Genomic DNA, 14,031 nt, shown 5'->3' on the forward strand with positions numbered 1-14,031 from the left:
CAAATGCATCAGCCCTGATATGGAGCGTTTGGTTTTTTCCCGAAAACAGTTTATCATGTTCACAGGAAATTTTGTGCATGAATCCCTCTGAATTCCCCCGGTGGGTCATCACAAAATCAGGCTTCGGTTTTAAACTTTTTAAAAAAAATTAAAACAATCAAGTTGGTTTCATTTGTTTGGGCCGAGAAGGGAAAACTGTCCTTAGGAAGCCACCTCTGTGTCACTCTCTGAGAAGTGACACTGAAGTTCCCAAGGAGACACGAGGTTTTTAAAAACTCACACAGGGGCTGGCCCCGTGGCCAAGTGGTTAAGTCCGCGCGCTCCGCTGCAGGCGGCCCAGTGTTTCGTCGGTTTGAATCCCGGGTGTGGACATGGCACTGCTCATCAAGCCACGCTGAGGCAGCGTCCCACATGCCACAACTAGAAGGACCCACAACGAAGAATATACAACTATGTACTGGAGAATATACAACTATGTACCGGGGGGCTTTGGGGAGAAAAAGGAAAACAAACAAACAAAAATTTTAAAAACAAAACAAAACAAAAACTCGCACAGAACTTCAGGAAGGTCCTTGAGGAAATAATATTTCTGGTGAAGAAAAATTTCAGTGAAGTTCAGAAAACCCTTCACTTTTACATCAATATGTTTGGTTTTTGGGTAAATTCAAGTGAAATTAATTTTTGTGCTTTTGGAGATGACAGAGAAGGCAAAGAGAGCCCTTTGAAGAGGAACAGCCTTTCCTCTCTGAGCCTCCATGTGCCTGGCGATCAAAGGTGACCCACTGTCTTACTGGAACTCGGGGGCTGGTGTCCCAGGTGCCCCCACGCACTGCTGCACCAGGGCTTCCCATTGCTGCCCCCCACCCTGTCCCTGCAGCCATGAGAGGGGCCTCCAGGGCAACCAGGCATAGGGGAGGCCAGGGCAGGGGCCTGCCAGGGTGTTCTGGGGATAGAGGTGGAGACACAGAGATAAAGAAGGCTAGAGAGAGACTCAGAGACAGAGAGACAGAGACTCTGAGCGATAATTAGAAGGGCCGCGAGAGCAAGGCAGAACAGAACAGCAGGGGCCCGCCAGGGAGGGCTGTCTGCTCCCCTGGGCAGCCTGGGGAGCCTCAGGGCAGCCGGGGGCCTGGGCCTGTTCTCCACAAGTAGCTCCTAATCCTCACCTCATCCCTATCCTACGGCCTCCCGGGAGTGCAAAGCCCCCAAGCTCTGCCCTCCGTCCTTCCCTCCCTTCCCAGCTCTTTCTGACACCAGATCTGACTGCGCACTGGCTGCTCACACACCAGCCACAGCTCCACATCTCCCTTCACCCCTGGAATTGATATTCACGGCCCGGTGCGTGGGTATGGCCAAGATGGAGACAGCAGAATAAGTGAATAATAATGAGAATGTTTTAGGTCCCATTTACAGCCCTGGGCCCTGCCCTCTATGTGGACCAGCCCTAGGACACCATAGCTGTACAGTGAGCGGTCTTAAGTCCCTGGGGCTCCAGACAAGGCGAGGCCCTGTCCTGGTCTCAAGCGCTAGATGATTCCACAAGGAGAAGCTGTTTCCTGCTCACCTCTGGATTTATGCCAGGTATGCGGGGGGGTCTGAGACCCACTCTCCCAGCCTCTCCAACTCTGGGCCATCAGCGGGCAACAACCGGGTCTGCAGGCTGGGGCGACCCCTGGTGCCCAGCAGCAGAACAAAGCAGCTAGACCCTCTTATCCCCGCCTCGGCCTCACTTCTTCCTTGGGGCGGGGGCCTCCACTTCCCCCTCTAGGTGGGCCCCGTCCCAGGCAAAGGCTCTGATCACGCAGCTCCAAGCCCCAGTTGATCGGGGGGATAATGAGCAGGACTGGCTGAGGGGGATCCGAGTTCCAAGGGTTCCCACACCCATCCTTACACCAGCCTCTTAGGGATTTTTAAAAACAAATTTTAATTATTTTAATGGTAATACATGTGCATGATTTTAAAAATGCAAACTTTACAAAAAGGGATACATAGAAACACGAGACTGCCTCCCCACTAACCCCAGCCCCTTGGTTCCCACTCCAGAGGCCACAGCTGGGACCAGGCTTTCCTCCAGAAATATTTGGATAAATGTCTCCCCCATCCTGCATTTAAAAAATGTACACAAATTATCACTCTCCTGCTTTTTACATGAACGTGTCTCGGAGAAGATCGGCTTTGGCCTTTTAAGCGGTTGTGTAGTTTCCACGCTGTGGCTGGGCAGACACTCACTTCAACAGTCCTGGATTGGTGGACACTGAGGGTGTTTCCAATTTTTTGCGATTACGGAGAATGCGGTGATACTGTCCTCATTCCCCCCACCCCCGACTCTGTCTCCTTTTTAAAAGTCAACTTTTTATTTTGGAATAATTTTAGATTTACAGGAAAGTTTCAGAAATAAATTTAGATTTACAGAGAGTCCCTGATTCACCCTCTCCCAGCTTCTTCCATAGTTAACATCTTTTATACCATGGTTCATCTGTCAAAACTGAGAAATTAACCTTCGTACATTACTGCTAACTAAACTCAAGACTTGATTGGATTTCCCCACTAAGTGTTTTCCTGTTCCAGGCTGCAGCCCTGTGTTCTGCATTGCATTTAGTCCATCATTTTGTATGCAAGTAAATATGGCCGCAGAAAAATTGCTGGAAGGGGAATTGATGGGTCAAACAGCGTGTGTCCTTTTAATTTTGAGTGATTCTAGAAAATCGCCCTCTCCGGTGGGTGTACCAACGAGCAGTACCACCAGCACTGCGTGGGATGGCTTGTTTCCTCACAGCAGTACCCACACAGTGTATTCCCAAACTTTTAATTCGATTTTATTTTTATCTTGCCAAATGAATGGGTAGAAAGTGGTACCACATTCTTGTTTCATTTTGCATTTCTTGTCCAGGAGTGAGACTGGCTTTTTTGTATGTTTCCGTGAACTGGCTATCCATGTTCTTTGCCCATGTTTCTAGTGAATTTTTTTGAAAATTAATTTTTAAGAGCTCCATAAATAAAAAGGAAATTAGTTTATTCCCAAGAATAGATATCTAAAATGGGGTCTTTCTTTTCTTCCAAAGGATTTTCTAGCTAGTTGTTTATATGCAGGAAAGTTTCAGTTAATTCTCTTGGGTTCTATACGTATAAAATCATACCACCCGCAGACAATATTAGCAGGTCGAATCACTTTTGAGGCATTCCTGCCCAAAATGCCAACCTGAAATTAATCATGAGGAAACATCACACAAACCAAACTCTGACTCCACAAAATAACTGGTGTGGACTTTTTAAAAAGTGCCAATGTCATAAAAAGGCAAAGACAGATTCAGGGGGGTTCCAGATTAAAGGAGATGAGAGAGAATTGACAGATAAAATGGGTGAGCCAGGACATTCTTTTGTTATAAAGGACATTGTCAGAACAGTTGGCAAAATCTGACTGAGGTCTGTAGATTAGATAACAGTGCTTTATCAATGTTCACTTCCTGATTTTCATAATTGTACCAGGATTATGTAAGACAACGTTCTTGTTTTTTGGACACGCATACCCTAGTATTTATGGTTAAAGAGATATCATTTCTGCAAGTTTTTCATAAAGGTTCAGAGAGAGAGAGAGAGATGGATAAAGCAAAGGTGGTGAAAGTTAACATTTGTGGAATCTGGGTAGAGGGTATCCAGGAATTCTTTGTACTGATCTTCCAGTTTTTCTGTAAGTCTGAAGTTGTGTCAGATACAAAGGTAAAAGACAGAAATAATGTGAAATTGAGCCATGTGAAATTGCGTATATTTCAATTACTTTTGACCTATATAAACAGTGCTTTCATATGATTCAACCTAAACATTCTCTTCTTTTCTAATATGTGGACCTCTTATTTCTTTTTGTTAACTAATTGCATTGGCTACTACCTCCAGAACAGCATTAAACTCTTGACAGTGGCCATCTTCACCTTGGCCCTGATTTTGATGTTTTTTCAGAACTTTTCTCATTTGATCCGTTAGTATGGGGAATTTTATTAACAGACTTCCAAATATTGAACCATCCCTGCATCTCAAGCGTAAGTCCCCTTTGTTATATGTTTAAAAAATGTGTTACTTGGTTCTCTTTGCTAAAATTCCATTGAGGAGTTTCCTACCCTCCTCACAGGCAGAGGGGTCTGTAGTTTCCCCATTGTGCCATCTTTGTCAGTTTTTGGTGTCAAGGATAGGCTGGCTCTCTAAACACATTCCAATCACTCATTTTACAGGTAAGGTAAACTGAGGCCTTGAGAGGAGACGTGTCCAGGTCACACACCCTGAGTCCTCATGTCTGCGGGATGAGGGCAACTCTGTTCTTAGAGGGGACTTAAGTCCCTATCAGCACTATCTCACTGTCTGACCAAATGGGCCTCAGTTTCCCTGTCTGTAGAATAGGCACTAGATGGTCGGGGAGAGAGGCTCCAGTCTCCTTTCTGTACCGTTTCCGTTCAGAGCGGCTCCTGGGTCTAAAGTTGAGCGTTGATTGGTGTCGACTGGGCGTCTCATCCAGCGTGGGCCCCTCTGTACGTGTTCCCGCTGGGCCCCTACAGTGTCTGTCCTCCTGGCCTCGAGCCCCCATCCTGCTGGGGACTGACTCACCCTCGCGCGCGGCGCGCCGGCCGCCGGCAGCCCCCCGAGGGTCCAGGGCGAGAGCGCGAGCGGGGACTGGGTCGGGGTCGGGACCCCGAGCGGGGCCGGGGGTGCAGCACTCTGCGCTGGGGGCCCATCTTAGCTTCCAGGGCTTTACTGCCGGGAAGGGGGGAGGGGCCCGTCAGCACCTGGACCGCCGTCCCCAAGGACCCCCCCCCCAGCACTATTCCGCCCTTCCTAAGAGCCTCGCTCCGCAGAGATCCCCATCCTCCAGGATCCCCCATCCCTTCTCCACCCCGGGCCATTCTCGAGACCCCTTCCCAGGGACTCCCAGCCCCTTCCCCAGAAGCTCCGCCTCCAGACCTCCCGCCGCCCCTCCCTCGTACGCTCTTTTCCTTGCACCCTTCTCTTCCGCTCCCCACCACTCCCCGGGGCCCCCACACCCGCCAGACCCCAGGGACCCAGGCCTCCAGAGGGCCAGCCCTAACCTGGGGATTCCCGCCCCGAGAGAGCCCGCCCCCACCACCACCTCTAGGTTCCAACTCCAGGACCCTCTCTCCGACCCTCCCCTAACTTATCTCCCCAAGGCCCCGCCCACACGGCCACGCCCCCTCCTCCCTCCCCAGGGACCCTTCACCCCATCCCCCCCGCCTGCGTTGGTGCACGCCCCAAGTGGTGATTGGCCGAAAGAACGAAGCCTTGCGCAGCTATTGGCCGCGCACCCCGCCCGTTCCCCCATCAGGCCCGCCCCTCACTCACACACGCTCGCGCAGCGCCGCCTCCCGAGCTGCGCAGGCTTCGCCCTCGGCCTCGGCCGCGCGCGCGCGCCGCTGCGCCTCGTCCAGCTGCCGCGCAGACTCCGTGGCCGCCGCCTCCCAGCGCAGCAGGGCTTCTGTGGGCGCAGGGGGCGGGGTCAGGCTGGACGCTCGGCGCGCGGCCCGCGCACGCCGGCGTCCGAGTTTTTGCGTGCTTTGTTTTATTTGAATTAAATTTGAGTGCTCTTTGCGTAACCTTTGAGGGTTATTTGCATAACTCCGCATTGCCTTTCAGAGTCGTTTACATAGCGTTGGCATATTTTGTTGCACGTATTTGCACTGTTTTTGTGATATTTGCATTGCTTTTGCATGTTATGTGGATTTCTTTAAGTTTTCGCGTTCATTTACATTCGTTTGTATTATGTATACCCCTGTGCGTGTCATTAGTGGAGCTAGGAACCTTCTAGGCTCCTCCCACCTCTAGCCCTGCCCACCCCCTTGCGACCCAACGCACCTGTCAGCTCCCCGTTCTCGACCCCCATCTGGGTCCCCTGTGCCTTGGCCTCGTCCATCTCAGTCTTCAGTGTCATCAGTTGCGTCTGAAGCAGGCTCTACGGAGTGGAGGGAACGGGGAGGGGAAGAGTAAATTGGCCCCTCCCTTTCTAGGGGAGATTCAGACGACACTGGTGTTCCCTGAGCTTTACTTGGAATGTCCTTTGGGGCCACACAGAAGTGGCCGCTAAACTCTGGGGTACCGAGTGGTGACAGTGTCTGTGTGGTAGGAGGTCTCTGCCCAGGTCCACCGCCCCCAACGCCAAACCACCGGGGTGTGGAAACGGTTTAGGTCTGCAGTCAGACTCCGGTTCCAATCCCAGCTACACCCAGACTCGCTGACTAGGGTTTCAAACCAACACAAGCCAATTTAGTGGCTGACAGCGATTGGGTTTCTGGGGTATGCTTTGTCACCTCTGAGACATTCTGCAAAGCAACTGGCCTGAGTGTTGAGAGCATCTTCCAGCGAGGGGCGGAGCCAGACTTTGAAGCCGGGGCAGGCTGCGCTTAGCTCGGCCGCCCCGGCCCCTCCCTTAGGCAGGCAGGAAGGGGGAGGGGTCTGTTTTGATTTTGAAAATTCACACGCGCGAGCCGCCGCTGGCCCGGTCCGCAGCGGGACACAGTAGTTCCTCAATAAACTGGAATGGTCGGGCTTTGAGGACGGTTCTTCAGCGAGGTCCGGGGCTGGGAAGGGTTAAGGAGGAGTTTGAAGGGGGTGGCCAGAGGAAGAGGGAGGAGCTGGCCGGTACCTCCCGCAAGAGGCCAACTTTAGCCTCCTAATTACAGGTGACATGAATGTCCCTCTCTGGAAATAGGGCTGCGGAACTGGCTGGGGGCGGTTGAATGGGCACCTGGGGGGAGTGTTAGCACAGGGCCTGCCCAGGTGGGCTCAGGGGTCTTGGGCTTCTCTAGCCGTCACCATTTATCCGGCAAACAGCAGCGGATGGTGGGGCCTTCTTGGTCAGGAGGTAGACTCAGGGTGAACCGGCATTGTAGGAGTTGGAAGGGACTACGGTGCTATTCTCACTCACCTCCCTCAACTGAAGAATTGGGTAAGCCGAGGCACAGGCGGGAAGCGTGGGGATGTGGTGCAGGCCCTCTCCCCCCACATTCTGGATGCCCCACCCGGCCCTCCTACCTGGCGGCCCTCACAGGCCCTCAGCGCCTCCTGCAGCTCCCGACGGCCGCCCTCGGCCTGGTCCAGCTGCCTGGCCAGGGCCTCCTCGCGCTGCGCAGCCTCCGCCAGCCGCCGCCGCAGCTCCTCGACCTCGGGCACCGGGGCCCCGGGCGGCGCCGTGGCGTTGGCCCCCGGCTCCGGGCAGCGAGGCCCCCGGGAGGCCGAGGCTGCCAGATTCCAGGCCAGCAGGGCCGAGCCCGCCGCCGCCGCCGCCAGGAACACGGCGGCCCCGCACAGGGCGAGCAGCCGCCACGCGCGCCCCGGCTCTGGCCCCGGCTCGGCCATGCCGCCGTCCGCAGCTCTGGCCCCAGACGGCCACGAGCATTTAATTGGCACCTTGGGGCGCCAGGGACACCCACTGTTCCGCCCCGCCCGGCCGTGGCTTCCCGAGTCCGTTGGGAGGGGCTGGACCCCCGCCAGGGCCAGCCCAGGCTGCGGGGGCCCAGGCAGGACCGGGGGCCCTGGGTTCCAGTCCTGCCTTTGCAACCCACGTGCTGTCCTCCGAGCCTCAGTTTCTCCTCTGTGAAGTGAGGATGGCCGCAGTTCCTGCCCCTTAGGACTTAGTGGGAATCACGTGAACACGTCCGCGCAAAGCCCCATCCGCACAGGGTGCGCTCCGAGAGTCTCGCGGTATATTGTCCCCACTGTGTTCATGGAGAAGCCGAGGCTAAAAGATGGGAGGCTACGCGACCTACTGAAGTCGGCCTGCTTCAGGCTGCCACACTTTCTGTGACTGGCTGTGAGGGCCAGAGGGTAGACTTGAGGGTGGACCGGCCCCATCTCCCTGCCCGTTCTCCATTCGGCCGCCAGGGGGCGATCTTAGAACATGAATCAGATCCAGGCCAGTCTACACGGTGTCCCTGACTTCTCTTCCCTCTCAAAATGGAATCTCCTCCTCCGCCTCCCCCCTCATCTCCTCCTGGCCCTCCTCCATGTCCGTCTCCCTTTTCTCCTCCCTACTTCCTCCCTTTCATCTCCTCCCCCTCTATCTCACCCTCTACCCTTTCTTCCCTTCCTAATCTTTCCCCTTTCCCCTGCAAGGCCCTCCATCATGTCTTTGACGTCATTTCCTCCCCATTTGCTCCCTCCAGCCCTCCTCAAACTTCCAATGGCAAGCCCATTCCCACCCCAGGGCCTTTGCACTGGCTGTTCCCTCTGCCTGAGCGACCCGTCCGCCCTCTTTGCCCAGCTAACTCTTCCTTACCAGCTGTTTCCACCGTCCACGCCCACGCTGTGTCTCCTCTTCCGGCGCCCTCCCCTCCCCCACTGACTCAGGCGCCTTTTGTTCAGCTCTCTCAGCTCTGCTGTACCTTTACCTTTGATGCGTTTGGCTGATTCGCCCCCCCCCCCCCCCCCCCCCCCCCCCCCCGCTGCCTCCCCCATCAGGCTGGGTGAGTCCCTGAAAAGCCAAGCGGGCATCTGCCTGTTCCCACTGCCACTGCATAGGCCTGGCACACAGTAGTCTTGCAGTAATTGTGAGCTGGGTGAACACTGGGAACTGGAATCTCAATGTCCTCCCCACTTCACATAAACCGGAGCCCAGAGAGGCCAAGTCTCAGCACAGGGACACACAGCAGCCTCTGCTTGCTGCCAGATTCCTGCTGGGGCTGGAACCCCTCGGGCTTGCAAGACCCCTCAGTCCTGACTACTCAACCCCTGGTGAGCAAGGCAAGAGGGCAATTTTTAGGAGGAAGTTTATATCGTGTGGGGGTTTGGGGGAAGAAATTGAACAGGTGGAATCCATCATATTGGGCGAACATGCCCCCCTCCATCAGCAAAACCCAGCCCCAGTGTTGGGGGCGGAGGGCAGCACTGTGTCAGGACACCCCAGTAGCCCAAGCTGGGGTTGGGGTGGAGGATGGTGAAGGCGTGCTGGGGGACTGGGGTCACAGGAGAAGGCTTTGCCTTGTGGGAATCGAGGGAACCTGCTGGAAGCAGGGGTTCAATGGCCTGAGCAGCTGAGGAAGCCCGAGCAAGCGCGGGCACTTCCCTGGGCCTCAGTGTCCTCATCTGTTACAGGGGGAGACGCTTTGATATATTGACGTATACAGGGAAGCCATTCTGGTTTGAACTTGATTTGGCCTGAATTTTATTTGAGCCAAAGAAGCCTGCTGTGCGGGTGTCAGCGCTCGCTGCCCATCTGCTTCACGCGCCCGCGGAGGCAGAGAGCGGCCTGAGGGTGAGAACCAACGCCTCCCTTCTTGTGACGCCAGCACTCGACGGCAGGTCGCCATCCCTGTGGCACCGGGTCACCTGTAACAAAACATCGCCTTGAACCCTGCAAAGGATGCGCCTGTCAAGCTCGATGTAAGTCTCCTGTTGGACGTGACTTTCTGGAGTGCTTTCCTCCTGTGCGAAGGCTGCGGCTCCCTGCCAGGCTACAGGCCTGTGTGGCTCAAATTTCCTCTCTTCTCTTCTCCCCTGTGGAATGCTTCTGGATTATTTGTGTCGACAGTTAGATGGGGCTGTTGGTGGCATGAAATGATTTGGCCATCATACATGACTCCACGAGCTCCCGCTGAGCCCCGTGCAAGCTGGGGACACAGATGCGAGGGGGACCCGAGCCTCACCCTCTAGAGCAGCGGTCCTCCCCAGAAGCAGTGCTGCCCCCTGGGGACACTCGGCCATGTCTGAAGGCATTTTCGGTTGTCACAACCTGGGGTGGAGGCGCTATTGGCATCTGGTGGGTGGAAGCCAGGGACGCTTCTGCAGTGCCCAGGGCAGCCCCGCCAGAGGCTGGTCCAGCCTGAAGTCAACAGAGCCAAGGCTGGGAAACACTGCTGGAGAACTTGGCGGGGGGGGGACCCCACAACATCAGTGAGCAGAGAAATGGTCAGGGAGGGTGGAGCATGGTAAACAAGGTGACGTGAGGGGATGAGAGCCAGAGGGGCCTGTGGCAAGGATGCCATTTGGGGGATCCTGAAAGGACAGTGGGAGCCAAGGAGGGGGGTCTCCTGAACATCTGGGCTGGGGACTGTGGGACCTGAGGGCAGTGCAGAATTCTAGGAAGTCTGGGCAGACGCAAGGGTCCCTGCCCTAGTGCCCCGCACAGGAAGCTGCCTGAACAATAGTTGGGATTCCAGGGGAAGCTGGAGGCGGGAAGATAACAGAGGAGGAAGGGATTACGGGGTACGGCACGGGAGGACCCAAGAAAGTGGGTGAAGGGTCGACCGGACAGTAGCCCTCAATTCTGGGGAAGCCGAGACTCTGGAGGAGGGCTTCCCAGAGCTGGGTACTGCAGGATGAGCAAGTTTAGGGGGGAAGGACGGGGGACATTGGGACAAAGGCCTGGCCTGTGTGTGTCTGCAGATGCAGGTTTGAATCCCCAGCCCTGAACTTTCTGTGGGAGGGGTTTGGGAACCAGGACAAGGTGTCCCTCGCTGTCCTTTGGTGCAGCCTCAGTTTCCTCACTGGATCCACGGGTGAGAGCAGAGCGCTCTGCTCGTATTGAGTGCTGACAAGGGCGTGGAGCCTTTTAAGATGATCTCAGCGGGGAAGAGGGCCCAGGAGGCAGTGGGGTGGTGCCTGCCTGAACCTGGGGGGCGGGAATACCTGGGAACGTTCTGGAACAGGGAAGGCTGGGTATGAACATCAGCAGTATCCACCCTAGCCCGCAGGGCAGGCCCCAGATGCTTGGGGATGACAATGACACTCCAGGAACTTCAGAGTAAGGTCTTTCCGCCAAAAGGGGTGTTTACTTTTTTGGAGCCCAAAGACCCCAGAACAAAGTGACCTTCCAGAAACCGTGACAGCAAGAAGCAAGAAGGCACCCTATGCCCTGCCCAGCTCTGGGGTCTGGTGGGGGGCAGCCCTGGGCCAACTCTGCTGCTTCTCTACCCCCCAACGCTGCCCCATGGTCCCCCCAGCAATGCTTCATGGCCCCCCACTGCTACTCCATCCCCCTGCCCCTCCCCGCAGCAGCCTGCAGTGCTCCTGGAACCGCCAGGTCAGGGAAGTCTGGAAGGCAGGGGTTGTGACCTAAGAGACATCATAAGAGGGACTCAGGGCAGACTGAGGCAGACAGAGCACGGGCCGCCCCGCCCCAGGGCCGCCACGCTCTCGCGGTGCTTTCTCTTCCTCCCCAAGACCCTTCTCCCCTGCGCCCAGCCCCCCACCCCGCAGGCAGGCACCTCCCCAGACCCTGGCTCCGCCCTGACGCCCTCCCGCCCCTCCTCAGCCTTCTGCTCCCCAGGCCGTCCCTGCTTACGGCGGCTTCCTGGGACCTCAGGCCTGCAGATCCCAGAGGCCCAGGGGCAGGAACACAGCGGCCACCAAGGGGCTGAGGGCGTTCGCCGAGCTGGCAGGGTCGTTGTTCCCACCTGAGGCCCCATCATTCCTTTGTCTGGGGTAGAGAGGGGGACGACTCAGGCAGCTGCCGGGCCGGGCTCCTCCAGCTCTGGGCCTGCCACTCCTCGGGATCCCCCCCTCCTTCCCCCACGAGCCCAGTCGCTGGGGAGGATAGTGACAGCGGCCACCCACGGCTGTATACACGAGGCACAAGGCTTGGACTTAAACTTCGCCCCCTGAGCAAATGGGGGTTTTCAGAACACAGGGGGTCCCGGCTTTTGGGGCAGGGCGGGGGTGGGGGTGAAGGGGCATGCCGGGGGTGGGGGGAGATCTCGGACCGTAGTCGTTCCACCTCCGCCAGAGCGTTCTGCAACTGCTGCTTCAAAGCCGCCGTCTCTCCTGGGGGGGGCGGGGACAGAACCAGGGGGCGTGTCTATACTGTGGCCCCGCCCCAGCCCCGCCCTTATTCGGCCTCCCCTTGGAAATCTGGCGTGCTCCCTTCCCACCCTCCTCTGGATCCTGGACTCGCCCCTCCCTGGGACCCTCCCTCCCCACCCTCCTCAGTATTTCCCCGCCCTCCGAGGCCTTGGGCTCTGCTCACCCTCGGGCTGTGCTCACCCTCAAGCTCCTGCACTCGGGACAGCTGCTCCCGGCTGTCAGCCTTCGCCATCTCCAGGGAAGCCCTCAGGGTCACCTGGGACAGGGGCGAGGGTCTGAAACTGGAGTTCCGTCCTTGGGGGGGCTGGCTGCTGACCCTGGGCCCTGGGCCCCTCCCTAGGCCCTGGGATCAGAGGAGCTCAGGCCCACACCCCCTTCAGGCCTCCTCTCTGTCCCTCAGTCTCCCACCTCAAGAATGGCCACACCTCCCACCTTCCCAGGGCCACCCAGAAGGGTGTGAGCGTCGAAATGGGAGTTTTGAGACCCCCATCATGGGAATTTGGAGGCTTCCCATGCCCAAGCCCTAAGAGAAATTTCCAGACCCTCTGGGCTATTGCCATTTGTTCTTTGGGGCCTGGCGAGGTCCCCATCCCACCCCCTAGAGGGGATTTCTGCTCCCTCACGCCAGTGCCCTGGAGTTGGAAGATTCCCCACATCCTAGTGGGGTTACTGAGGCTCCTGATTTAGGTGCCCTGGGGAGTTTTAAGGCCACGCCCACACCAGCCCCCCCCCCCCCCAGGAGAACTTAGAGGTCCCCAAACCCTGGTGGGATAATTCAGGCTGTTGATCCTGGGGCCCAGGGGCAGTTTCAAGGTCTATCTCCATCTCCACCTACACTCTGCGGCCCGAGCGCAGAGCCCGCTCTAGGAGTTGCAGTGGCTTACCACAGTCTGATTGCAGATGGCAGCCTGGGTCTCAGTCCCCTGTAAGACTTCCTGGGCCCGCCTTAGCTGGTGCTCCAGAAAGTGGGTGCCATTGCGACACTCCTGCTCCGCTCGGAGGCCATCCTTGCAGGCCTTGCTGTTGGCCTGGACAGCGAAGATGATCGTGGTCACAAGCAGAAACACCACCACCACCACCACCAGGAGCAGCCATCTCAGCAGCCTGTGGTCCCCCATGGGCACAGGCCAATTGTGATAAGAAGTGAGTGCCAACCAGATCTGCCCTTGGATGTGCGAGTCTGGGCAGGAGTTAGGGGCAGATGCTGGAAGCTTCTGCGGGCCGCCCCTGGTTAGCATGGGGGCCGTCCCGACCAATAGCAGGCTTCAGGAGCATTTCCTGACCTGAAGGCTCTTAATGGGGACTCTGCTGGCCGTGGGCTGACTTTCAGTTTCTGTTTCCTGCAAGAGAGGTGTTTTTTTTTCTGCCGGATTGTGGCCTCGGGCTCTCCTGGGCTGGGTGCCAGCCTTGAGACCCTGTGGGAGGGGAGTTGGGGCTGCCTGGGACACCCCATCTCAAGTCCCTGCGCTGCTGAGTGCTACTGAGGGTGACAGTTGCAGTTACTGAGTGCCTAGTGCATTGTGTTCCCCTGTGCCACGACCTGAAGTGGCGGGGGCCATTGTTGGTCCAGTCCCCAGCTCAGTGAGTCCAGTTCTCAGTGGGGAAACTGAGGCTGGGTGGCAAGTGGTGGGCTGGGGCCAGGGCCTGGGTCTAACCCAACAGGCTGAGATTTGTGTTTAGGGGTCTCCAGGGTGACCCAGCAGGGGTTCACTCAGCACAGAGGGGACCCAGGAGGGTGTCAGAGGAGGGACTGGAGCCTGAGGAAGGAGCGGGGGGGGGGTGGGGGTGGGGGGGGGCGCGCACGTGACTTAGGCTGCACTTCCCCCATCTGGCCACCAGGGGCCGCCCCAGCCAACAAACAAGGTCGCCCCGGTCCTCGGCGTGGCTCCAGCCGCCCACAGGTTCCAGAATCTGCCCCTGCCGCTACAGGACGCCAAATAAACCCTCGAACCTCAGTTTCCTCATCTGTAGAGTGGACAGTAACAAAAGCAGCCTCATCAGGAGGGGCCGGTGAGGAGCTGCGAGTAAAGCGTCTCTGCATCCAGTAGGCGCTCAATGAATGCTCGGGCCGGGCCTGTGGCTCAGGGCAGGGGAGAGGCGGATAACCTGCAACGTGGCCGTGGAGCAAGGAGCGCATTACGAGGAAGGACAATCAGGGCCATCTGGGACACGCCGGACCGGAGGGGCCTGGGGGCGTGTGGGGAGAGGCCTCAAGAGGCGGCTGGAGCCTGGAGGGCG

The 14,031-nt window shown here is 57.2% G+C and overlaps 2 protein-coding genes across 5 annotated transcripts; both read right to left on the reverse strand.

Annotated features, from left to right (window-relative positions):
- Positions 1-1,909: 1,909 nt before the first annotated feature.
- Positions 1,910-8,289, reverse strand: CCDC194 (coiled-coil domain containing 194). Its single transcript, XM_014865950.3, has 4 exons — positions 7,030-8,289; positions 5,854-5,950; positions 5,344-5,476; positions 1,910-4,740 (listed from the first exon to the last, which is right to left on the reverse strand). The coding sequence occupies exons 1-4, from the start codon at positions 7,351-7,353 to the stop codon at positions 4,590-4,592; spliced, it is 705 nt and encodes a 234-aa protein (XP_014721436.1). The 5' UTR covers positions 7,354-8,289; the 3' UTR covers positions 1,910-4,589.
- Positions 8,290-9,127: 838 nt separating this feature from the next.
- On the reverse strand, positions 9,128-13,133 carry BST2 (bone marrow stromal cell antigen 2). 4 transcript variants are annotated; one of them, XR_006530220.2, is made up of 6 exons: positions 12,678-13,084; positions 11,974-12,049; positions 11,694-11,754; positions 11,276-11,410; positions 9,639-9,814; positions 9,128-9,321 (listed from the first exon to the last, which is right to left on the reverse strand). XR_006530220.2 is itself a non-coding variant. In XM_044773981.2 (5 exons), exons 1-4 carry the CDS (start codon positions 13,029-13,031, stop codon positions 11,293-11,295), a joined length of 609 nt encoding a protein of 202 aa, XP_044629916.1. In that variant the 5' UTR covers positions 13,032-13,128; the 3' UTR covers positions 9,128-9,321; positions 11,276-11,292. The 4 variants fall into 4 exon arrangements, 2 of the variants coding, with proteins under 2 accessions (XP_044629916.1, XP_044629942.1); XR_011506398.1 differs by having other exon boundaries at positions 9,128-9,533; XM_044773981.2 differs by lacking the exon at positions 9,639-9,814 and having other exon boundaries at positions 12,678-13,128.
- Between the last annotated feature and the right edge of the window lie 898 nt (positions 13,134-14,031).

Source organism: Equus asinus, chromosome 10 (genome assembly GCF_041296235.1).
Source record: "Equus asinus isolate D_3611 breed Donkey chromosome 10, EquAss-T2T_v2, whole genome shotgun sequence".
In the NCBI taxonomy this organism is placed as follows: Eukaryota; Metazoa; Chordata; class Mammalia; order Perissodactyla; family Equidae; genus Equus; species Equus asinus.

Coding starts and splice junctions, on each gene's coding strand:
- BST2 (XM_044773981.2), bottom strand. CDS start 13,031: ATGCTAACCAGGGGCGGCCCGCAGAAGCTTCCAGCATCTGCCCCTAAC. Junction 12,050..12,677: donor CCATCTGCAATCAGACTGTG/GTAAGCCACTGC, acceptor CCCCTGTCCCAG/GTGACCCTGAGGGCTTCCCT. Junction 11,411..11,693: donor GCGGAGGTGGAACGACTACG/GTCCGAGATCTC, acceptor TCTCTACCCCAG/ACAAAGGAATGATGGGGCCT.
- CCDC194 (XM_014865950.3), bottom strand. CDS start 7,353: ATGGCCGAGCCGGGGCCAGAGCCGGGGCGCGCGTGGCGGCTGCTCGCC. Junction 5,951..7,029: donor GGGCCTGTGAGGGCCGCCAG/GTAGGAGGGCCG, acceptor TCCACTCCGTAG/AGCCTGCTTCAGACGCAACT. Junction 4,741..5,343: donor GCGGCGCTGCGCGAGCGTGT/GTGAGTGAGGGG, acceptor CCTTCCCGGCAG/TAAAGCCCTGGAAGCTAAGA.